The 24,021-nt window shown below is 43.9% G+C and overlaps 1 protein-coding gene across 2 annotated transcripts in view; it reads left to right on the top strand.

Annotated features, from left to right (window-relative positions):
• The first annotated feature begins 787 nt into the window (after positions 1–787).
• LOC127569935 (interferon-induced GTP-binding protein Mx3-like) overlaps positions 788–24,021 on the top strand; it is a 36,651-nt gene continuing 13,417 nt past the window's right edge. Inside the window, exons 1-8 of one of the 2 annotated variants that reach the window (XM_052015015.1) lie at positions 788–939; positions 4,185–4,364; positions 7,448–7,533; positions 9,390–9,582; positions 11,963–12,100; positions 16,721–16,875; positions 17,709–17,847; positions 21,497–21,695. In XM_052015015.1, coding sequence (XP_051870975.1) covers positions 4,319–4,364; positions 7,448–7,533; positions 9,390–9,582; positions 11,963–12,100; positions 16,721–16,875; positions 17,709–17,847; positions 21,497–21,695 — 956 coding nt within the window. In that variant the 5' untranslated portion in view covers positions 788–939; positions 4,185–4,318. The remainder of the gene's footprint in view (positions 940–4,184; positions 4,365–7,447; positions 7,534–9,389; positions 9,583–11,962; positions 12,101–16,720; positions 16,876–17,708; positions 17,848–21,496; positions 21,696–24,021) is intronic. The other variant, XM_052015016.1, reaches the window with a different exon arrangement.

Consider the following 24,021-nt stretch of genomic DNA (forward strand, 5'->3'; position numbering starts at 1 on the left):
TATTCTATGACTCTAACTCTCTGAATGATAAAGATAATATGCAAGATCACAGAAGAAGATTGATTTCGATGGAAAAGGAGGTATGCAGGGACGGTAGTGTAGCGGTTAGTGTAACGCTTTACAGCGCCAGCGACCCGGGTTCAATTCTGGCCGCTGTCTGTAAGGAGTTTGTGCGTTCTCCCCGTGTCTGCATGGGTTTCCTCTGGGTGCTCCAGTTTCCTCCCATATTCCAAAGACGTACGGATTAGGAAGTTGTGGGCATGCTACGTTGGCGCTGGAAGTGTGGCGACACTTGTGGGCTGCCCCCAGAACACTCTATGCAAAAGATGCATTTCACTGTGTGTTTTGATGTACATGTGACTAATAAAGGTATCTTATCTTAAATTAAACTGATTGAGGTGTCCAGGTGTAAACCTACAGTAGAACTGTGGGAGTATTAGCAATACCCGTTGCCAGAGGGAAACAAATTCCTTTTTGTGTAATTACTACGATATGTTAAACGCGGTGAAATATTACATGATATTGTGATGTTAAATATGTTAACAACAAACAATGAAACTTTATCCTGGAGATTTCAGATGCGTTTACCCGGGTCTCCTCTTGCCTTTAAGACTGATTTCACAATCGTTTCCAGAGGAGGATTGGAAAGGTGAGTGTGATGTTCACTACTCCCTCGTGTTTATGTAACCCATACTCTGAATCAGTGCAATGGGGGCTGAGTTTACAGAGAAACGAAACTACACTTGCAAAAATCACGTGATTTTAGTTGATCGCTCATTTAGAAAAAGCGACGGGCGACAAATCGATGGTTGAGAAACACTTGCAGGAGGAAAACTACTTGTGTTGTGCTTTCCACCAGCGAATTTTCAGGGTCATTATCCTTCCTTTCGCTTTGTTGGCTGTCTCACAGCAGAGAGGGCAACTATCGAACCATGCAAGGTATTTCAACCACTACAGGCGAAACCAAATCCCTTCCGATACCGCGGTTTCAAATCCTTCTTAAAGCAAGTAATCTTGCACCTGGTTCCGTAACTAGCGCCCAGCGACGCAAGCTTAATGTTGCCTCTCACCTTGTCCCTCAACCACAGCGGCCTTCCAGCTCTTTGTAGTTTAGTTAATGTAGCTTTTCATTTTTAAGTTAATTTGCAAGTGGCAAAGGGAATTTTCAACTCATGCTTTGATCAGCCTCCCAGTGGGAGAGACTGCTCAGATATTGCATCAAGTGCAACCACTGGTCGGTGCAATGACATGATCCAACCAAGGATAAATGCACAAGTGCGTCTGCTGCCCAGTTCTGGGACATTTGGCTACGCCTGTCGATCCCAGGGACTTGAGTCCACTCAGGTAGAAGGTCAGCCTTGATCTTATTGGCAGGGCAGGTTTGAAAGGCCGGATGGCCAATTCTCTTGTTATTTCCGGAGCTAGGAACCCCTCTCTTCTGGGTCCCCTTGTGGTCGGAACTCGCCTGGACTCCTTGTACCCCCTCCCAATGGTCACAGTCCCAGCTACTGATCTGCTGGCCCAACAGTGGCCCTCCCATTATAGTGCCGATTCCACCCTCCACCCCCCCCCCCACCCCACCCCACCATCGAACCTGGCAGCCGATCCTCACCCTGCACCCCTCCCCCGTCTATCGAATGCCACCGATTAGTGTTTCAAATGATTTTGTCCAATTCAGTCAAAACCCCATTGGTGGCCGCCTTGCCTTCGTAATTTATAACTTCTCTTTTCAGGTTGATGCATTCACTGTCCTAGTTTCTCTGTGCCATAGAGTCCAAAACCAAAACAGGCCCTTCAGCCCAACTCGTTGATGCCAACCATGGTGCCTAGCTGAACTAGTCCCATTTGCCTGCGTTTGGCCCATATCCTAAACCTTTCCTATCCATGTGCCTGTCTAAATGTCTTTTAAACCTCTCTGCCACTTCCTCTAGCAGCTTGTTCCCCATACCCACTGCCCTCTGTGTGGAAAAAGTTGCCCCTCTGGTTCCCTTTAACTGTTTCCCCTCCTATCATAAACAATGCTCTCTAGTTTTAGATTCCTTTACCTGAAGGAAAAGACTCTCTGACCATCCAACTTATCTATGCCCCTCACGATTTTATGTACCTTTACAAGGTCACCACTCTGCCTCCTGTGCTCCAGGGAAAACAGCCACAGTGCATCCAGTCTTCCCTCTAGTTGCCCAGTCCTGGCAACATCCTTGCGAGGGTTTTCTGCACCCTTTCCAGCTTAATAACATCCTTCCAGTGGCTAGGAGACCAGAATGGCACATAATACTCTAACTGCAGTTTCACCAACATCATGTGCCTGTAATGTGAGTCTTGTACTCCCTGACTGATGAAGGCAAGCATGCCAAACAGCTCATTCACCACCCTAGCTACCTGTGTCGCCTCTTTCAGGGAATTATGTACCCATGGGTCTCTCTATTCTACAACACTCCCTAGGGCCCTGCTATTTACGGTGTAAGTCATGCCCATGTTTATCTTCCCAAAATACAACACTTCCCTCTTGCCCGAGTTAAATTCCTTCTGCCAACTCCTTAGCCCACTTTCCCAGTTGGTGTAATTCCTGTTGTAATCTTAGATAATCTTGATCACTGCCCACTATACCACCAATTTTGGTGTCACCCACAAACTTACTAATTATGCTACTTATGTTCTCATCCAAATCATTAATGTGGATGACAAACAACAGTGGACCCAGCACCGATCCCTGTGGAACATCACTGTTCACAGGCTCCAATCTGAAAAACAACCCTCCACTGTCACCCTCTGCCTCCTACCACCAAGCCAATTTCGGTTACTATAGGCGACCAAAGAATCATTAGTCCTTCACTGGGACATGTTTATCATGTCAATGTCATTTTCCTACTAGCTGATTGTAGCTTCCAGTGTACATATTGGGGCTAAAGGAAGTGACTGCAGCTGAGGTTTACAACTTGTGGTAGAACATAGAACATTATAGCACAGTACAGGCCCTTTGGCCCACAATGTTGTGCCGACATTTTGTCCTGCCCTAAGATCCATCTAACCCTTGCCTCCCACGTAGCCCCCCCCCCGCCGTTTCTCTATCATTCACGTGTCTATCTAAGAGTCTCTTAAGTATCTCTAATTTATCTGCCCCCACCACCTCTGCAGGCAGTGCGTTCCACGCACCCACCACTCTCTGTGTAAAAAAAAAACTTACCCCTGACATCCCCCTTATGCCTTCCTCCAATCACCTTAAAATTATGTCCTCTCGTGTTAGCCATTGTCACCCTGGGGAAAAAGTCTCTGACTGTCCACTCGATCTATGCCTCTTATCATCTTGTACACCTCTATTAAGTCACCTATCATCCTCCTTTGCTCCAAAGAGAAAAGCCCTAGCTCACTCAACCTATCCTCATAAGACATGCTCTCCAATCCAGGCAAAATCCTGGTAAATCTCCTCTGCACCCTCTCTAAAGCTTCCACGTCCTTCCTATAATGAGGTGACCAGAACTGAACACAATGCACTTTATGTGGAGCCTCTGGTATTGAATAACGAAACTACTGGATGTCAAGAAGAATGTCTTTGCTCCAGTTAATACCTCCCTGTCTGGGTAATGATCCAGTGGTGTTGGGTCCATAAGTTGATCTCCAGGCAATCACGCATGTCCAGAGAGGTCCTTCCTTCTTTGCTAGCAGTTCTGCTGGTTCCTCAACCTTTTCTGGAGGGTTTCCACCAGCTGCTGAGCCCTCCGAGTGGTGAAAATACAGTGACAGTGGTAAAGTAGGCACCCTTCTCCAGGAAGTAATGTGGAGCATTACTGGTGCAGTACAGATAGAGGAACCACATTGTCAGTGCATTCCCCACAGGGTTCCCTGTGACTGTTACAAGAGCACTAGGTAGCACTGACCTGAACACAGATAAGAATTAGGACTTAAGAAAGGCAGTGCCTCATGTGTCAGGAAAATATCATAAGCCAATTGGACTCGCTAACTATCAATGACATTCCCCACGGACCATGAGAAACTTCTGTCCTGCAAGAGCTGAACATTCAGGAAAGGTGTCAGTCCTTAGGTTAGCCTGAAGTGTCAGATGAGCCTGTCACCCCCTGAATCTCTGAGAAGCCGCCGTCCTTTCTAAACCTCGTGCTCACTCAGCCTGATGATCTTGCCTAATTATTTTCCTTTTATTTTCTTACCTCACTGACTGGTTGACAAAGACTCTCACAGATAAGCATTGGACTGCTTCACAATCACTTGGCTATTATACCTGATTCAAGAACCACCGATCCCACAGGAGCGTCTTCCACCAGCTCCGAGATCGACAGCGAGGTGCGACACTGTAACTTTAAGCATGTTCTCGACTATTGAAAAACGACTGACACAGTTATATTCCAGAGGTTGGTTTGGAGCTGCATCTAAATTCTACAATGTCACCTTTCACTCGACTTGTGTCTCTTAATATAAAAACCCTCTTTATTTGCTATGTAAGCTTTATTTGCTGTCCAAGCCACAAATTTGAATGCCTCAAAGAAAAAAACCTATATATTAGGGGTTGAGTTTGAGGCGCAGCATTTTATGTCTGTTCTGACTGGGAGAAGTGAATGGGGTGGGGGGGGGGAGGGTGCTAAATGATTAAGGGGAAGGATCCAAGTAGCTGAGACATATGGTGTCAATCACTACAAGGACACCAACCGTTGACATAAGCACTATAGATGGAACAAAGGAACAAAGGAAAACATACATGAATTAAAGGATACCCAAACATAATTTACAAGAAGATTTATTTTAGTTTGGACAGTATCCAGTACAGGTCAGGTGCTAATGGACATGCTGAGCATTTCCAGAAAGCTGAAAAAAATGTTGTAAATTATGTTTGCTCTAGTCGCCATGGCAGTATGTACTAAACTGGCAAGTGTGTTGACCATTTGGACAGCAATGCTGTTCTATCCCTGTAAGACATTACCATTCTGATTCTTACCATAGAATAGATACTGTTCAGGGGAAATGTGAATTAAAAATTGCAAGTTCCTTTACATTTACCTGTACTGCCAATGATTGCAGCTTTCTGATTAGTCTTCAAAATAATTGCAAAAGAGTATGCTTAATTGTAGATCCAGCTTTGAAAGCTGTCTGTAACAGGATTCAAAATCCTGATGAAATAACTTTGTGGGAAGTTATTTCACCAAAAATAGATGGACTAGATCTTAATTGCTCATTGCAGCCTGAATTTAATTTGATACCAAAATTGTTAAAGCTTGCAAACATAGTCTGTGTTGTTGGTCTCAATATATATGTGATTGTGAGCTTTCTCTGTTGCACATATGTGTTTATCACAAGGTGAATGAATGAGTATGATCAAGTTTGTGTGTTTGTGTCTGTGAGTGTGTGAACAAGTATGTCAGAATATGAAAGGGTAGAGTGTGTTTGTCTAAAAGTGAGTGCACATCATTTGTGAGTGTGTGTGCTATGTGAATGAGTGTATTGTCTGAGAATGAGTATATGATTGTGTGTCAGTGGATTGGAAGACAAGGAAGAACACCTCACATCATCCACACTAGGACCTGATTGCCCAGAAAATGCCATTGGGAATTAATGGTTCACCATTCTTATTGTCCTCTCACCGTCCCAGCTCAGCAGACTCAGGCCTGGTCAGCACCGGGATGAGAGCAGCTGAGAATACCAGGCCCAGTAGGCTTGCTGCCTGGGGAAAGAAATGATCCATGTTCTGTTTTTTTTTTCAGATATCCAGCATCTGTAATTTTTTGATATTCAATCTTGAAATGTGTGGTCCAGAGACCAAGACGTTTCTACACCAGACAGACCTTGATATAACAAGGCTTCTGGTCAATGCAAGGCAGAGCTTTTACCTGTTTTTCAGAGCATGATGTTTTACTATGAAAGATCGATTTCTGTATTGTTTGACTGCTTAAATCAATCATGAGTTTACCACTGATTAGTAGCAATATTGGGACCTATTTCTGTTGAGGTAGATGAAGACCAAGAGGGTTGAGTTGTTGGGGGGGTGGGATATAGTCAGTGCAGAGATGGATAGGAGTTAGAACTATTTCATCTGAGGTGATGGGGATTTGGAAATCATAGACTGAAAGAATGGAAAGGGGTGAAACACATGATTTATGGTCCGGGCTAGAATCTGGGAAATGGGATTATTCCAAATGGTCCTTTATAGTCCATCGTGGAGTTGATGAGCTGGATGGACTGCTCTAGAAAGTTCTGTGACACTAATTGATGAATGATTCATCATGCTTACATCCAGTGGTTGAAGGGCATTAGCCCATTTATTGAATTGGCCAGGCATCTCCACTACATGTCATCTGTGAAGTATACAGCGTATGAGTATCTGACTGGCTTTAAAGGGTTTAACCTTCCACTATAGTAGCAGACAGAGTAATGTCTTTGCAAACCTAGCACACATAAAAAAGATTTCAATCCTGTGTCAGAGAAATAAAGGGAAAGAGAGAGGATTAAAAGATTCCAAAGTATATTTAAGTTGATCTGAAAGAAATTTCAATAAACTCCAGATATCTGACAAGAGACCTGACTACGGGATGTTAACAAATGAGGTAGAACACAGAACAGTACAGCAAAGGAACGGGCCCTTTGGCTCAAGATGCCTGTGCCAACCTTGATGCCAAATTAAATTAGTCCTATCTGGCTGCACATGGACTAGATCCCTCCATTCCCTGACTTTGCTTGTCGAAATGCCTCTTAATCATTGCTATCATATCTGCTTCTGGCAGTGTGTTCCAGGCAACTACCACTCTGTGTAAAATAACTTGCCTCACAAATCACCTTTAAACTTTCCTCCTCTCATCTTAAAGCTCTGCCTTCCAGTATTTGATATTTCCACTCTGGGAGAAAGACTCTGACCACCTACCCTATCTATTCCTTTCATAATTTTATAAGCTTCAGTGACGCGACTTCTACCATCTCAAAATTAAACCCAGATTCTAGCCCCAGTCACCTTAATTTTCATAACATTGGGGACAGGAAGGGAGAAGAAGACTGATGAGAATTTATGTCTATCAATGTGTGGACAGGGTGTATCTACAGTTCATTGTCTCCAATCATCTTGGATCAAGACCATATGATAGCTGGTTTCCAAGAGCCATCCCACACTGAAAGAATTTACATTCAAACACCTTGCACTTTAAATCATTCTTTACCCCAAGAGACTGCTGAGAAGAAGGTGAGGCTAAGGATAGAAAATATCATTTATTGGTTTCAGTAACTGATTTTAAACTTTGTAGCTGCCAATTGCAGAATTTGACCTTATATCCTAAGGTCACCAGTTCCTGGCTCAGTACACTAGCCACCATGCTAAATGTAATTCTGAACCACTTGCTAATAATTTTGGCATATAATCTTACTTCATCCCCACATTTCTATTAAAAAGAAGAGTGTGGTAACTGTCAGGAATGTTGATTGCCCATGACTATTGTGTTTCCTGTTTGTCTTTCAGGACAAAGCCCAGAGCAAGACACTCTGGCGCAGTATAAGGAAGAGGACTTCTTTCCTGCATTATTGGACCCACATGCCAATACTTCGGTGCGTCTGCAAATATTATTGAGTTTTCACTTAGTGATTAACAAGTGAACATAATGAGGTACCGGTGGCAGGGTCAGCCATAAAGAGTCTGTAGAGTGAGAGGGGACAGTCCTTTCAAGAGCAGCAAGTTATCTCTGGGATCCTAGCCTCTATTTATTCTTCAGTATATATCCCACAAAATTACTATTTGGTCATTATTACATTGGTGTTTCAGGGGCTTGCTGTGCTTAAATAGGATGTAATGTTCCCTGTATCTTTTTTTAAAGGTGTTTGTTTGCGGAATTTGCACTGGCAATGTTGGCATTTATTGTCTACCCTTAATTATCCAGAATGGTACCTGGCACTTATGCAGGTGAGGCAGCACTTCACCTGTGAGTCCGAGGATGTTATTTATTGCAACCAGTGTTCCCAGTGCGGCCTCCTGTACATCGGTGAGACCCGACACAGATTGGGTGACCGCTTTGTCGAGCACCTTTGCTCCGTCCGCTGCAACAGCCAGGACCTCCCAGTGGCCCCCCAGTTCAATTCCACATCCCACTCCCATACTGACATGTCTATCCATGGCCTCCTCTACTGCCACGTTGAGGCCAGGTGCGGGTTGGAGGGACAACACCTCATATTCTGCCTTGGGAGTCTCCAACCTGACGGCCTTATCGATTTCTCCAACTTCTGGTAACCCCACCCTTTCTTTTTTGTCCCCCCCCAACTCCTTTGTTTTCCCTTATTCCTGTGGCTCCCTTCCCCCGCCTTGATGACCTGCCCATCTCCTCTCCTCCATCCTTTATTTCATGGTCCACTGCCCTCTCCTACCGGATTCCTTCTTCAGCCCTTTGCCTCTTCTACCTATCACCTCTCAGCTTATTACATCTTCCCCCTCTCCCCCACCCAACTACCTTCCCCCTCTCACCTGGACTCGCCCATTACCTGGACTCGCCTATCACCTGCCTGCGTGTGCTCCTCCCCCTCCCCTCACCTTAATCCGGTTTCTACCCTCTTCCCTTCCAGTCCTGATGAAGGGTATTGGCCTGAAACGTTGACTGTTTATTTCCCTCCATAGATGCTGCCTGACCTGCTGAGTTCCTCCAGCACTTTTTGTGTATTGCTCCAGATTCCAGCATCTGCAGAATTTCTTGTGTCTCCGTTTTGCTTGTGCTAATGTTGTGAAGAGTTGGAACAGTGTAAGGGGCAAAGAGCCTGAGAGATCAGAGTAGGAATGGAATGGAGAATTAAAGTGATAGGCAACTGGAAACTCAGGGTCATCAATGATCACCAGTCTGTGTTGGTTTCTCCAATGTCAAGGAGATCTTAATGTAATCAATTCAACATTCTTTTATGAAAGGTAAATCCCATCTGACAAACTTACTGAAATTCTTTGAGGATGTAATAAGCAGATATTAGGACTTTGCAGCTGGATGGAGACAGGTTGGGTGAGTGGGTGAGAACTTGGCAAATGGAGTTCAATGTGGGAAAGTGTGAGGTGATGCAGTTCAGTTAGAGGAATCTAAAGGCAGACTGTTATCTCAATGGCGAGGTATTGAAGATGCTTGAAGTGCAGAGGGATTTCAGTGTTCTCATGTACAATTTGCAAGGAATTAGCAGATTGGTGCAGCAAGTGGTTGGGAAGGTAAATGGCGTATTGGCCTTTATTGCAAGTGGGTTGGAGTTTAGAAATCGAGTGGTATTGTTACAGTTCTGTAGGGTACTGGTGAGGCCACGCTTTATTGCCAGTCAAGTGCATTGTGATGACCTGAGGTTATGAATAGCCCTACAGGATAACAAGTTTGCCTTTTGTCACAAGAGAATGAACTATTATACAAAGTGTACATCTCTCTATGGCCCAATGTTTCTTTCCTCAGGCCAGTGATGCAGTGCTGTACGATCATTATGAGGAGAAAGTGCGTCCTTGCATTGACCTCATTGACTCACTCAGAGCGTCGGGTTTGGAACAAGATCTCTCTCTTCCGGCCATCGCAGTGATTGGAGACCAGAGCTCTGGAAAAAGCTCTGTCCTTGAGGCACTATCTGGGATAGCTCTACCCAGGGGCAGTGGTAAGAACATTCCCCCAAACCAATCACCTAAGTCCTTTTCCATCCCAATTTCCCTTCTGTTTATCCCCATTTTTTCCTTATTGGGTATGACATACTGCTTTAGTGCTGATCTAATCTAATGCAGTAGTTATTGAACTTGCCGAATTCCACTAGCTTCACAGATTTTAATTCACGTTTGGTGCAAGTGCTTGGCTGAGGAGCCAATGGTGTGAAGCTACCATCCACCGCATTATGACTGAACGCTCCTAAATCAGAATCCCATCTGTGACAGAAAGGAAGCAGGGAAGTGGCGCTTCTTTTGGAAGGAGTGGCCTACTGATTTGGTAGCACAGATTAGTAAACAATAGACTTTCCACTTTTGCATGCTCTTTCAAATCTAAGTTAAGTAATGAACTTTTTTGTTCTAATTGTTTCTTTCTTGCAAAAATTGTGTTTATGTTTAGTTTATGTTTTTCTTGTGAATGCTGCTTATATGATGCTATGTGCCTGTGATGCTGCTGCAAGTAAGTTTTTCATTGCACCTGTGCATATGTGTACTTGTGCATATGACAATAAACTCGACTTTGACTTTGGTCTTGACATTTTGCTGGAAAGATCCTGGATGACTTGAGTTTGAACAAATTTAATCTAAGCTCACTAAAGCTACCTATAATTGACCACCTTGCTTAAGGCAGAAAGGGTGAGAAGGAAATACTGAGAAGTTGAGGCACTTTAACAGAAAGCTGAGCTTTCAGTGTGATTCAGGACACACCCAAAGTGAGACCTGAGCTTTTACCCAACACTAACATATCTCACTTTAATGAGTGCAAAATTGTTTCCAAGATCATTACATGGTAACAGTGTGGTTTAAAAAAAAATGAGCTGATGGAACATGACTTCCTTTGCAAGTGGACTAGAATATATATAGGAACCTATTTTAAATATTATGTTTAATTCTGGGCACCACACCTTGAGATGAATATCTGGGCCTTGTAGTGGTACTGAGGATTCACTAGTATGGGCTAAAAGTGTTAAATTAAATTTAAATATTTAAAAAAAAAGATTTTTAAATTTATTTACAGCATGGTAATGGGCCCTTCCGGCCCAACGAGTCTGCGCTGCCCATTTAAACCCATGTTACCCTACCCGTACGTCTTTGGAATGTGGGAGGAAACCAGAGCACCCAGAGGAAACCCATGCAGACACGGGGAGAATGTACAAACTCCTTACAGACAGCAATGGGAGTTGAACCCGGGTCTCTGGTGCTGTAATAGTGTCACACTAACTGCTACACTACTGTGATGAGTAGTGGTTACAATGATGAGTATAGGGTTGCATTTACTTTATCGATTCATGGGATGTGATACTGCTGGCATCAGCATTTATTGTCCATCTCCAAGTGCCCCTAAACTGGGATAGATCTGCAGTCACATAAAAGCCAGAACAGGAAAGCACTACAAATTTCCTTCAATGAAGAACGTTAGTGATCCAGATCCTTTTTCTAAAAAAAGTTATTTCGTCCTCCACACAGTCCCCATTGCTGACAATAGCTTTTAAATCCCATATTTTGTTTGACTACTTTAATTTAAATACCTGGTGGTTGTGCTGGGATTTGAAGTCTTGCTTCTGTATTGGAAGTCCAACTCACTGGATGTTAACCTAATAACTTAACCACACTGGGTCTGTTTATTTTTGAATGGGTGATCGTGGATAGGAAAAGTTTAGAGGGATATGGGTCCAATACAGGCAGATGAGACCAGCTCAGAAAGGCACCTTGGTCAGAATGGATGAGTTGGGCCGAAGGGCATGTTTCTGTGCTGCATAACTCTATGACTCTATCTAAACAAGGTGCTGAGTAGGAGACCTGAGGCTAAGCTGAAAGAAATTCCTTCTGCTGGGTGGATGAATTCCAAAACAAGGAGACATAGACAAAATTAGAACCATTTAAGGATAATAAGAAATCTGGAACTCGGTCCTCAGTACCACCTTGCTTAAGGCAGAAAGGGTAGACTCTTGTTGGGGAAAGGTATTAGAGGTGATGGAACCAATGAGGATCAATGGAGGGATGGTGGACATCAGCCATAATCTAACGGATTGGAGGAAAAAGCTTGAGGGGCTGAATGGGCTATGCTTGTATGTTTTTAAAGGAAAATAAGGAATTTGGTCCGTCATTTCATTGTTGGTTAGTGAGCATGAATCCTATTTTAGTGGCAAGAGTGATGATCTTAACTGCAACTCGTCCACTTCCCCCAAAAGACCAAAAGTACCTTTCCACCACCACTTACCCCCCACCCCCCCGCCTCCCCCCCACACACACACACCTGGAGCTCTGTGTGCTCCCAACCCATCCCCTTTCTGATTACTGCGAGACTGACAGCTGTCACTTCTGTTTATTTGGCAGGTATTGTGACGAGATGTCCTTTGGAACTAAAGTTGAAGAATGTCAAAGGGGAGAGTGCATGGAGGGCCTGTATCAGTTACAAGAGCTACAGCAAAGTACTGTCAGACCCATCTGATGTGGACAAAGAAATTGTGAAAGGTAGGGATCACAGTGCTAGATCGCCGTTATGACCTGCCTGCCGTGTTGTGTGTTGGGTCATGATGTACTTCTGAGTTTTGTAATTAGGCCACCAATTCTTCAAGTCCTGCTTATTTTCTCTTATCAGTTTTTTTTCTCTTGCACCCCTTTACTCTTGAAATTGTTGGCCCATTGCTGAATGTGAGTTGTAAAGAAGTTACTTGGCCTTTGATGCTTCAGACCATTAACCTTAACTGGCACAGCAGGTAGCACTGCTGCCTCATTGCTGTAACAACCTGCGTTTGATCCTGACCTCGGGTGCTGTTTGTGTGGAATTTGCATGTTCCCCCTATGAAAATGTGGGTTTCTCTCAGGTGCACCAATTTCCTTCTGCATCCCGCACATGTGCTGACTGCTGGGTTAATGGCTACTGTAAATTACCTGTAATGCTCTTGGTTGGTAGAAGAATCAGAGGGGAGTCAATAGGCATATGAGAGAAAATGTGTTACAGGGAAATAATTTCAGAAACGGGATTGCTTTGAGAGCTGGCATACTTCAAACGGCCTCTTTCTATGTTGTAAAGAGATATGAAGAATGTTAAAGTGCTAATCGACTGTTGCAGCATCAGAGCCTGACCTAGATTTGTTTCTATCAGCCTTCTCTGACTGCAGAAAGATGTGGGAGTGTGGTTGCTCTCATTTCCTGTCCACCCCTTGCTACTTGACTATAGATCACTGACAATTGTCTCCATCAAGATCAGCTAAACAGCACAAAGTAGATAATGAAGTATGTGTTTTTTTGTTGCCATGGGGCACAAATATGCATCATTTTGTGGTCTCTGTTTAACTTCAGCCTGTCATTAGTTATGGAATCTGGTACATTTTAAAATGTAACTTTAAAAATGTAAAAACATCTTAAAAATTCTATGAAATATTTAAGTGACTTGATGAAGTTTAGTAATTGAAACCAAAAGTGGCTTTATTCCAAAAAAATGTTTTAAAATTACAGACCACCAGTGAGAAGTGAAAATAACTTAAAAGCAAACACACGGAGCTGGCTTCCAGTTAGATTGGTGTGCAGCAATAAATTTAAAAATAATCATTCAAAATCTTTGAAAACCTATCTCTCAGTGTTCCTGTGACAAAAGGTCCAAATTATTTAAACTTTTGGAGTCTCTTCAAAAGTCTGAAAATGGCCCCAATGGTTGTCAATTTCTAATGGAGTTTAATGGTGATAAACTCAGTCTGGAGGACAGGGACTACTCCCACAGCAATGTTATTAAATTAACTCAATATATAACAAAGACTTGAGATGCACTGAACAGGGTTTAAGCAGATATCGGGGGAATTTGGTACACATAGCCCAGTCCATCACAGGCTTGTCATTTCTTTCCATCCAGTCCACCTGCATGGTACGTTGCATCAATAGAGCTAATTGTATCATCAAGGATGCCTGCCACCCCGGCCATTCCCTTTTCTCTCTTCTACCTTATAGGAGAAGATACAGGAGCCTGAAAGCCTGGAGGACCAGATACAGCTTCTTCCCCACTGCTATCAGACTTCTGAACCAATCACCCCTTTCACACCCCTTTCCTGGTGGTGCTGCCACATTCTCGAACCCTTAATTCTACCTCTTCTGTTGCTGTCACTTTGGCATTTGTTTTTGCACTATTTCAATTTACACTACTATACTTTGCACCATTCTGTTATTTTTTTGTGCCCATCACTATTTATTGTTGTATTTATTATTACCATGTATTGTATACTATTTATTTGATGTATACAACAATAAATACAGCGACAAGCACAAATCCATTAACAAGATGATTCCACAAATAGTTATGTCACCTGAACAACTATGGTCTCCAGCCTGTCACAGACATTGAATTCTCTTTGTTCTCTCCTCCTCCTTCCCCTTTACATCTTAAACACTTATGTTCTCGTTTTTCTAGTTCTAAAGAAGGTTCATTGACCTGAAACGCTATTTCTGTTTCTCTCTCCACTGATGCTTCCTGACCACATGACTATTCCTGGCATTATCTGTCGTAGTTTCAAGGCTCATAAGAAGTCTGAAAATCAAATAAAATGTGCAGATGCTGTAAACCTGAAATAAAAGCAGAACATGCTGGGAACACTCAGCAGGTCAGGCAGCTGTGGAAAGAGAAAAAGATAAACATTTCAGGTCTGGGATCCTTCATCAGAACTGGGAAAGACAGGAAACAAGTTAGTTTTAGGTAGCTGAGAGGGTGGGGAAGGAATGGTTGGGGGGCGGGGAAGGGAACGTCTCTGATAGGCTGAGGCAAGATGACTTAATGTGGCAGGAAGCAGAAATTAAAGTTAGATTGTGCATCTTTGTTGGTGATCCTGCAGGAAATTTGGCATTCCCTCTTGCATCCTTCTTTGCAAACATGCCGACTTGAAAGCTTCATGCCTGGTAGCACCTTTACACCGGGTCCTGAACTTTCTTTGACTCCGTATGCCAGACCTGAGTCTAGCCAGTTCTGGGGTGGTGCCCTTCCTTTCATTAGTTGAATAATTCTTGAGAGTCAGAATGACAAGGGTGGAGGGTGAGGGAGTGGGGGAGGGATACCCTGAGATCCCCGAGGGGCCACCTGACTCCCAGCAGTGCGAAAGGATGCCTGTGCGTCTAAGAGCAGAGAAAGATGGAGCAACTGGAAAAATTCACCTGAGTGTGATTTTCCATATCAAAGGCCACTTGCTGAAGTTTGGAGCGCCAGTCAATTATGTCGTCCTCTGAGGCACCAGAGTATACACGACAGACTCTTATCTGAAGGGGAAATAATTTGTTTCTATTCATAGGGCGAGGACATCATGGCAAGGACAACATTTATTTCACTACCTTCAACTGTGCAGCTGGATAATCTCAGAGTGCAGTTAGGAATCTATCTTGTCACTATGCCTGGAGTCAGGTACAGAGCCTCATAGCTCCAACAACCCATTTTCAAAGCTGACCTCCAGTGCTGTCTGTGTAGAGTTGCTACATACTCTCTGAGGCTGTATGGGTTTCCTCCCAATCCCAAAAACATGCGGGTTGATTGGCCACTGGAAATTGCCCCAGGTGTGTAGGTGAATGGTAAAACCTGAGGGGAGTTGATGGTAATGTGGGAAAATAAAATGAGATTAGTGTATATAGGTGATTGATGGTCATCATGGACTCATCGAACACAGAACAGTACAGCACAGGAACAGGCCGTTCGGCTCATGACGTTGTGTCAAACTAATTAAGCTAATGACACTTAATCCCTTCTATCTACACATGGCCCATATTCCTCCATTCTCAGCATATTCACGTGCCTATCTATGAGTATTGGTATTGGTCTATTATTGTCACTTGTACCGAGGTAAAGTGAAAAGCTTGTCTTGCATACCATTTGTACAGATCAATTTATTACACGGTGCATTGAGGTAGTACAGGATAAAAACAATAACAGAATACAGAGTAAAGTGTCACAGCTACAGGGAAGTGTATTGCAGGTAGACAATAAGGTGCAGGGTCAAAGAAGGTAGATTGTGAGGTCAAGAATCCATCTCATCATATAAGGGAACCGTTCAATAGTCTTATCACGTGGGATAGAAGCTGTCCTTGAGCCTGGTGGTACGTGCCCTCAAGCTCCTGTATCTTCTGCCTGATGGGAGAGGACAGAAGAGAGAATGACCCGGGTGAATGGGGTCTTTGATTATGCTGGCTGCTTCACCAAGGCAGCGAGAGGTAAAGACAGAGTCCATGGAGGGGAGGCTGGTTTCCATGATGCGCTGGGCTGTGTCCACAACTCTGCAGTTTCTTGCAGTCCTGGGCAGAGCAGTTGCCATACCAAGCCGTGATGCAAACAGATAGGATGCTTTCTATGACGCATCGAATAAAAATTGATGAGTGTCAAAGGTGACATGCCAAGTTTTTTTAGCCTCCTGAGGAAGTAGAGGCGCTGGTGAGCTTTCTTGGCCGTGGAGTCTACGTGGTTAGACCAGGACAGGCTATTGGTGATGCTCACTCCTAGGAACTTCCACTCCTAGAATCTTAAACGCCTCTATCGTATCTGCCTCCACCACCACCCTGGTAATGCATTCCAGGCACCCAGCACTCTGTGTAGAAAAAAAACAACAAACTTGCCCCACCCATCTCCTTTGAACTTACCCCCCTCTCACTTCTAGTGTTAGACATTACAATCCTGGGAAAAAGATACTGGCTGACTACTCTATCGATGCCTCTCATAATTCTATAAGCTTCTATCAGGGCTCCCTGCAGCCTCCGCGACTCCAGAGGAAAAAACCCTAGTTTGTCCAACCTTGACTTTGTGGGCCGAAGGGCCTTTTTCCATGCTGTATGACTCCATGATGCTACGAAGGGCAAACCTGGGTATTCCCTTCCCCTATAAGTGTGGTTGAACCAGGTGGGTTGTGATAGCAATCCCACAGTTTTATGGTCACCAACTGTTTGATTCCTGATTTATTTAATTATCTCCATTTTAAACTCCACAGCTGCTACAGTAGGATTTAAATTCATGCCTCTGCATTATGACTGCGTCTTCGTTACTTGTCGAGTGAGATTGCCACCAGAGTGATGTTTTGCAGGCTTCTTTCATTTGTGCAGTGAAATTGATAACGGATTTGTTTGGGGTTACAGCTCAGAACACCATGGCTGGTGAGGACCTGGGAATCAGCTCTGAGCTGATCAGCCTGGAGGTGGAGTCCGACAATGTCCCTGACCTCACTTTAATCGACCTTCCAGGGATCGCTAGGGTTGCAGTCGGTAACCAGCCACAGGATATTGGAGACCAAGTAAGGCAGAAACCAGCTATGGGGTAGGAAACTATTACTGTGACAGTGTAATCTCTGGATCCCAGCCAGCTCCTTGAAAATTTTTTTTAGACCAAATTAAAGGGAGAGCTTCGCTCACTCCTGGATACATCTATTTTTCTTTCTTCCCACTCTTCCTTGTGTTGTTGGTTCACCTGTCTTCTTCACCTTTTATTTCTCTTCTTTGTCTCAGTCCTACCATTCATCTCTCTCTCGTTCCTCTTGTCTGCTCTCTTTTCATTTCTCTTGTCCATCTCATGTTCTTTACCATATCCGCCTCACTCATGTCTCTCCTCCTTGCTTTTTTCTTCTCTCCTAAATAAAACCGAAAATGCTGGAAGTACTCAGCAGGCAGGAAGACAGCTGTAGAAATAGAATTAACATCCCTTCTCTTATCTGTGTCACTTCTTGTCTCTGCTCTCCTGAACTTGATCTTCTATACTATGTGATCTGCATTTTTTTCATTCACTTTTAGGTCCTTTCTAATGATCTTTCTTACATTTGAGCTGCACTATTATTCCAAAATGGTAGTATCCTGTCCTTCAGTGCAGGAGTGAGGTGCTACGTCAGGGGTGCCTTCTTCAAATCATTCCAGGTGAGCCCAACTGGTCCCAAGTTGGAGGAAAACAGGAAACATTTCCCAATGTGCCAACCAACATTTGAAGATAACAGATTATAAAGTCGTTATTGCATTTCTTCCTACAGGAGCTTGCCATGAGCACGTTGACTGTTGCGTTTTCTGTTTAAAGAGAGAGTGAAAAGTTGTAAATATATCTCTCTATTGAATGAATTAATTTCCCCCTCTATTCATTCAGATTAAGCAGCTGATTGGATCCTACGTTAAGGAAGATAAGACCATTAACCTTGTTGTCATACCATGTAACGTTGACATAGCAACCACAGAGGCCTTGAAAATGGCCCAGGAAGCTGACCCTACAGGAGAGAGGACACTGGGTAAGAAGAAAGCTTCTCATCTTCAGGTGGTTTCTGTGCTAATAGTGCACCAACCCTCTGATTAAACAACAAGAATTTGCACCAACCGTATATGGTGCCTTAACACATTACCATAGAACTTCATCAAAGAAAATGTGACAGTGAGCCAAACAAGGAGATCTCGGGTCACAGAGGTAGGTTCTATGGAACGTCTTAAAGGTGAAATGAGTGATGGAGAGATTCTACAAGGAAATTCCTGAGGATAGGAACCTACAGTTGAAGGAACGAGGGCCAGTGGTGGAGCTAAGAAAGTGGGGCATGTGTGGAAGAGCTAGTATTGGAGAAGTGCAAAAGGTTTGTTCCTGACTTTGGTACTTAGTCTGTGTGAATTGGTTGCCACATATACTACATTGCATCAAAAGTCTTTCATCATCTGTAAGATCTGAGATGTCCAGAAAGGAGCATGAAAATTACTTTTTCAAGGAATTAAAACAGAAAACATTACAGCTGTATAAAACCCTGGTTAGACCACCCTTAGAGTATTATGTTCAGTTCTGGCCACCTCATTGTAGGAAGGATGTGGAAGCTTTAGAGGGGGTGCAGAGGAGATTTACCAGGATGCTGCCTGGATTAGAGAATCTCTTATGAGGAAAGGTTGAGTGAGCTAGGGCTTTTCTCTTTGGAGTGACGCAGGATGAGAGGCGACTTGATAGAGGTGTATAAGATTATGAGGGGCATAGATAGAGTGGACAGCCAGCACCTTTTCCCCAGGGCGGCAATGGCCAATACCAGAGGACATCCATTTAAGGTCAGAGGAGAAATGTTTAGAGGTAGGTTTTTTTTTTACACAGAGTGGTGGGTGTCTGGAACGCACTGCTGGAGGTGGTGGTAGAGGCTGATACAATAGGGACATTTAAAAGGCTCTTGGATGGGCACATTGAAGTAAGAAAATTGGAGGGTTATGGGCTGTGCAGGAGGGAAGGATTAAATTGATCATGGAGTAGGTGTTCATGTAGTCCGGTACAACGTTGTGGGCCAAAGGGCCCATACTGTACTGTACGGTTCTATGTTCTAAAATGCTGAATGCTCTCAGCAGGTCACACACCTGTGGAGAGACCAAATGTTTCGGGTCAATGTTCCTTCATCAGAATGGAGAAAAGTAAGAGAACAAGCATGTTTTAAGGGGGAGGGACAGGAGAACAAAGAGAATGTCTTATGATGACATGAGTCCATTTGGCCCATCTGGTCTAGGCTGGCTCTAAGCAGAACAATTCCATGGGTGGCATGGTGGCACAGCAGTTAGTGCTGCCGTCTCACAGCTCCAGGGTCCGAGCATCAGTTCCGTTTGCATGGAATTTGCACTGGGATATCTCCCTGTCACAGGAAAAACGTACAAACTCCAGACAGCATGCAAGGTTAAGATCTCAGGTCCCATGTGCTGTGAGTCACAATTGCTTTGAGTGGTGTCTAGTTAATCGTTGTTGGTCTGTCTGGAGGCACGTAAATGGAGGGAGATGAATAAGGGAGAGGAAAAGCAACAATAGGCTGGTAATCTGAAATAAAGCAAAATTCTGGAAGTCCTCGGCAGATCAGATAACATCTGTAGAGAGGGAAAAACTGAGTTTATGTCATCACAAGGATGTTGCTGGGCCTGGATAGCTTGAGTTAGAAGGAGAGACTGGATAGGCTGGGACTGTTTTCCCTGGAACGTAGGAAGCTGAGGGGTAACCTGATAGACATACAAAACCATGAGGGGCATAGATAAGGTGAACGGTCACAGTCACCTCCTCAGGGTACGGGAATCTAAAACTAGAGGGCATAGGTTTAAGATGAGAGGGGAAAGATTTAAAGGGGACCTGAGGGGCAAGCTTTTTACACAGAGGATGGTGGGTGTATGGAACGAGCTGCCAGAGGAAGTGGTAGAGGCGGGTACAATTACAATGTTTAAAAGACATTTAGACAGGTATGTGGATTGGAAAAGTTTAAATGGGTATGGGCCAAATGCAAGCAAATGGGACTAGCTCAGGAGGGCTTCTTGGTTGGCATGGATGAGTTGGGCTGAAGGGCCTGTTTCCGTGCTGTATAACTCTATGACTGGTAGGTAGATGACCTCATATCTTGAAAGACTGGTTACATTGGAATCAATTCAATATGGAGACCTGAGGGCTGAACCTCGAGTTTGTATTGGGCATCATTGGAAGCATGTAGGAGCTCAAAGACAGCCTTTCCCCCTTTTTCCTCTTAAGTTCTGATGTAAGCTCGTGCACCTGTAACATTAAGCTCAGCTTTTCTCTCTCCACGGGTGCTGCCTGATCTGCTGTGTATTTCCAACATTCTCCTTCCTTTCAGATGGCCTTATAGAGGTGTATAAAATCATGAGGGGCATAGATAGAGTGCACACTGTCTTTTCCCAAAGGAAAGGGAATCAAAAACTAGAGGGCATAGGTTTAAGGTGAGAGGGGAAAGATTTACAAGGGACCTGCGGGGCAACTTCTTTACACAGAGGGTAGTGCATATATTGAATAAGCTACCAGAGGAAGTAGTTGAGGCAGGTACAATAGAAGACAATTGGACAGGTACATGGATAGGAAAAGTTTTGAGGGCTGTGGGCCAAATGTGGGCAGATGGGATGAGCTTAGATGGGCATTTTGGTCGGCAGGGATGAGTTGGGCTGAAGGTCCTGTTTCCCTCCTGTATTACTCTGACTCTATTTCCAGAAAACGCTGTGTTTTGCATCCCACAGTTCCAGTATGCTTTTCTCCTGCTGCAACTGCCCTTATTCATCTCCGCTAATTTACATCCCTTCAGAAGGATCAGCTGTGATTAGCCAGAGATATTGAAAGCTCTTGTGTGCCTGGGACAACCTCGGCCAACATCCCACCATATTCCCTTTGTTCTCCGCACCCCTCTGTCTTTCTGCCACACGCCTGTTCTCATACTTATTGCAGTTCTGATGAAGGTTAGCGTAACGCTTTACAGCGCCAGCAATCCGGGCTCAAATCCAGCCACTGTCTGTAAGGAGTTTGTACGTTCTCCCCTTGCCTGTGTGGGTTTCCTCCAGGTGCTCCGGTTTCCTCCCACATTTCAAAGATTAGGAAGTTGTGGGCATGCTATGTTGGCGCTGGAAGCGTGGCAACACTTGCGGGCTGCCCCCAGAACACTCTATGCAAAAGATGCATTTCACTGTGTGTTTCGATGTACATGTGACTAATAAAGATATCTTACCTGAAATGTTAACTTATTTTTCTCTCCGCACAGACACTGCCTGACCTGCTATGTATCTCCAGTACTTTCTGTTTTTCACATTTCCCATATCTGTATATGTATATGTGTGTGTGTGTGTGTGTAGCTAGAAATCACATTTAATATTTATTTGGTGCTGATGTACTGCCTTTGCACTAACAACATCCAATAAGAACCATGAAAAGGTTTTGAAATTGGTCAAAAATACGTTTAAAAACCACATGATGGTGTACACCCAGAATCATGCTCTAAAATGGGACCCAGACAGTGGCGATGGGAAATGCAAGGGTGTGGGATTTGACATGTAGAAATGTAGACAGCATTCAGGAATTGACCTGATAGGACAAACTGCCTTTCTCTGCACTGTGACGTTCCATGGTGCTACCGCCCTGAACTGAGGTCTTGCCACTGTTGTTTTTATATGCAGGTATATTAACGAAACCTGACCTGGTTGACAAGGGGACAGAAGTAAACATCCTTAAGGTAGTGAGGAACGAGGTTATTGCCTTGAAGAAAGGTTATCTGGTTGTCAAATGCCGTGGACAACAGGATATTGATGACAAATTGACGCTGGTTGAGGCTTTAGAGAGGGAGAAAGCTTTTTTCAAGCAGAACAAGTATTTCAGGTAAGACAAATGCTGGTTATTGTTCCTTCATTATATTTCCATTGTCGTTGATTGAATAGGAAAGACAACAAAGGATGACAAACAAATTAATAAGGAAGGAAAAAAATAGAGTATTGGACAAAGCTAGTGAGTAATATAAAACCAGATAGTAATAAAAAATAATATTTGAAAAAAAAAGTTAACAAAATGAGTATTAGTCTTATGGAGGTTGAGGATGGAGAATTATTAATGGTGAACAGGAGATGGTAGAAGAATTAACCAGGTATTTTATATCCATCTTCACAAGAGAGGATAAGGGGTAACATTCCCCAAACTACAATCCCAAGGGCAAATTGCTGGAGTAATGAACTGATGGACTTCACCCCAGGATCTGAAACGAGTTGCTAGTAAGGTAGTTGACACATTGATTTTAATTTTCCAAAATTTCCCAGCTTCCAGCTGACATTAGATTTTAAAGTAGCAAGTTTATTCAGAGGGAAGAAGATTGAAAGCAGGAACCTGCAGGCCAGTTAGCTCAACGTCTGACAGAGGGAAATATTCGAAACTTATTTTAAGTGTTATAGGAGGTTACCTTAAAGTTCAAAGTAGACAGGCAAAGCCAGCATGGTTTTGTGAAATGGAATTCATGTTTGACCAACACAGACAAAATGCTGGAGGAACTCAGCAGGGCAGGCAGCATCTATGGAGGGAAATGAACAGTCGACATTTCAGGCCGAGACCCTTCATCAGGACTGGAAAGAAAGAGGGTAGAAGCCAGAATAAAAGGGGAGGGGGAGGAACACAAGCTGGTGGGTGATAGGTGAATCCAGGTGAGAGAGGGATGATAGGTAGGTGGGGGAAGGGGGAGATCTTTGAAAAAATAACGTGCTGTGGATAAAGGGGAATCACTGGACATACTACACTTATATTTCCAGAAGGCATTAGATAAGGTTCCACATCTAAACTTACTGCAAAACATAGATGTTACCAACCCACATATCTATGGAAGGAAACCAGATCCTGATGTTGCACTGGTCCTTTGAATGGGATATCTGTTGTTTGGAATGGGGTCCCCATTAAACATGTACATAGGGATGCGATGACATCAGCAGAACCTGGCTTGCCAGCTGGGCCAGAGATCTGAGCCATGGAGTGAGGTGGATGACAGAGGGCATGCACCCCAACCCCATTCCCCAACACATTTGGACCAGATTTGCCAGGAGACAGGTGGTGAGCCACCAGGATGTGACCAATTTCTCACTGATTCCCACCAGCCAGGCTAGCTAATGCTATAATAACAATGCTCGACCATTAGGTTTGGCTGGTCCATTTCCCCAGGCTTGCCAACCACTCCAGAATCCATATGAACCATATCTACCCATTTCAAGTCCCACGTGCAAAATGGAAGAAGGCTCAACTACTGATGGTCCACAGCTTCTATGGGCTGCATACATAATTCCTCACCAACCCACCACCACCAGTGAACCTGGGAATGTGGAAACCTGTAGCTGACAACTTCCAGGCCATCACGGCAAATGTTCCGTCACGGCAAATGTTCCATCACCACCTTGTGAACATACATACCAGGTATATGTGAAGTAATAGCCATCACTTGCCTGGGACATGGGGAAGGGAGTGGGGGCAGTGCCTACCAGTCACGTGTCCCTTCCAAAGCTACATGACTGGTGGACACCTTCCTATCCTACACACTTCCGTCACTGGGAAGGAGGGGTTCAGGAATATTGGGAATAAACTCTGTGGATGGGTTGGGTGGATCAGTAGTCTTCTGTACCACAGATAATACAGAAGGCTTGCTGAGTGATAAAGTAACAAAACATTTTATGCTTGATTCTCAGTAAGTCTCTCCTGACGACATGACTACTAACCTTAGCTAAACAAGGTCCCTTTGAAGTTCTTTGGCCTTGATGACAGGGTCCTGGTGAACTGCACTTGTCACATAATGCCACTGATTCTCAAGGGCAGAAGAGCAGTGACCATAGTGCTGGGGTGAGGTCTTTTTCCCTAACTCTGACGTTGACACTGTGAAGGAGAATGTTTCTCTCTGCCTTGCGTGTCGTTGACTGGAAACAATGTTGGGTGCTGGTTAACAGGAAGCAGACAGGAATGACAGGAAGCAGAATTGTCCAAAATTTTCTGTTCAAACCTTAATCCAAACCCTTTCTACAACCCATGTAATTCATGAATTTAGGGATGATTTTAACCTTGAAGCAATTTTGGGATTGGCACTTTGTAAATCACTTTGTAACTCCAGGCATTTGACTCTTCTTCCATTTAAGGTTCAGGCACAAGCTTCACTGGCCAGATATGGCAATGTTCACTGAGTTTG

The sequence above is a fragment of the Pristis pectinata genome, chromosome 4 (assembly GCF_009764475.1).
Source record: "Pristis pectinata isolate sPriPec2 chromosome 4, sPriPec2.1.pri, whole genome shotgun sequence".
NCBI classification, from domain to species: Eukaryota; Metazoa; Chordata; class Chondrichthyes; order Rhinopristiformes; family Pristidae; genus Pristis; species Pristis pectinata.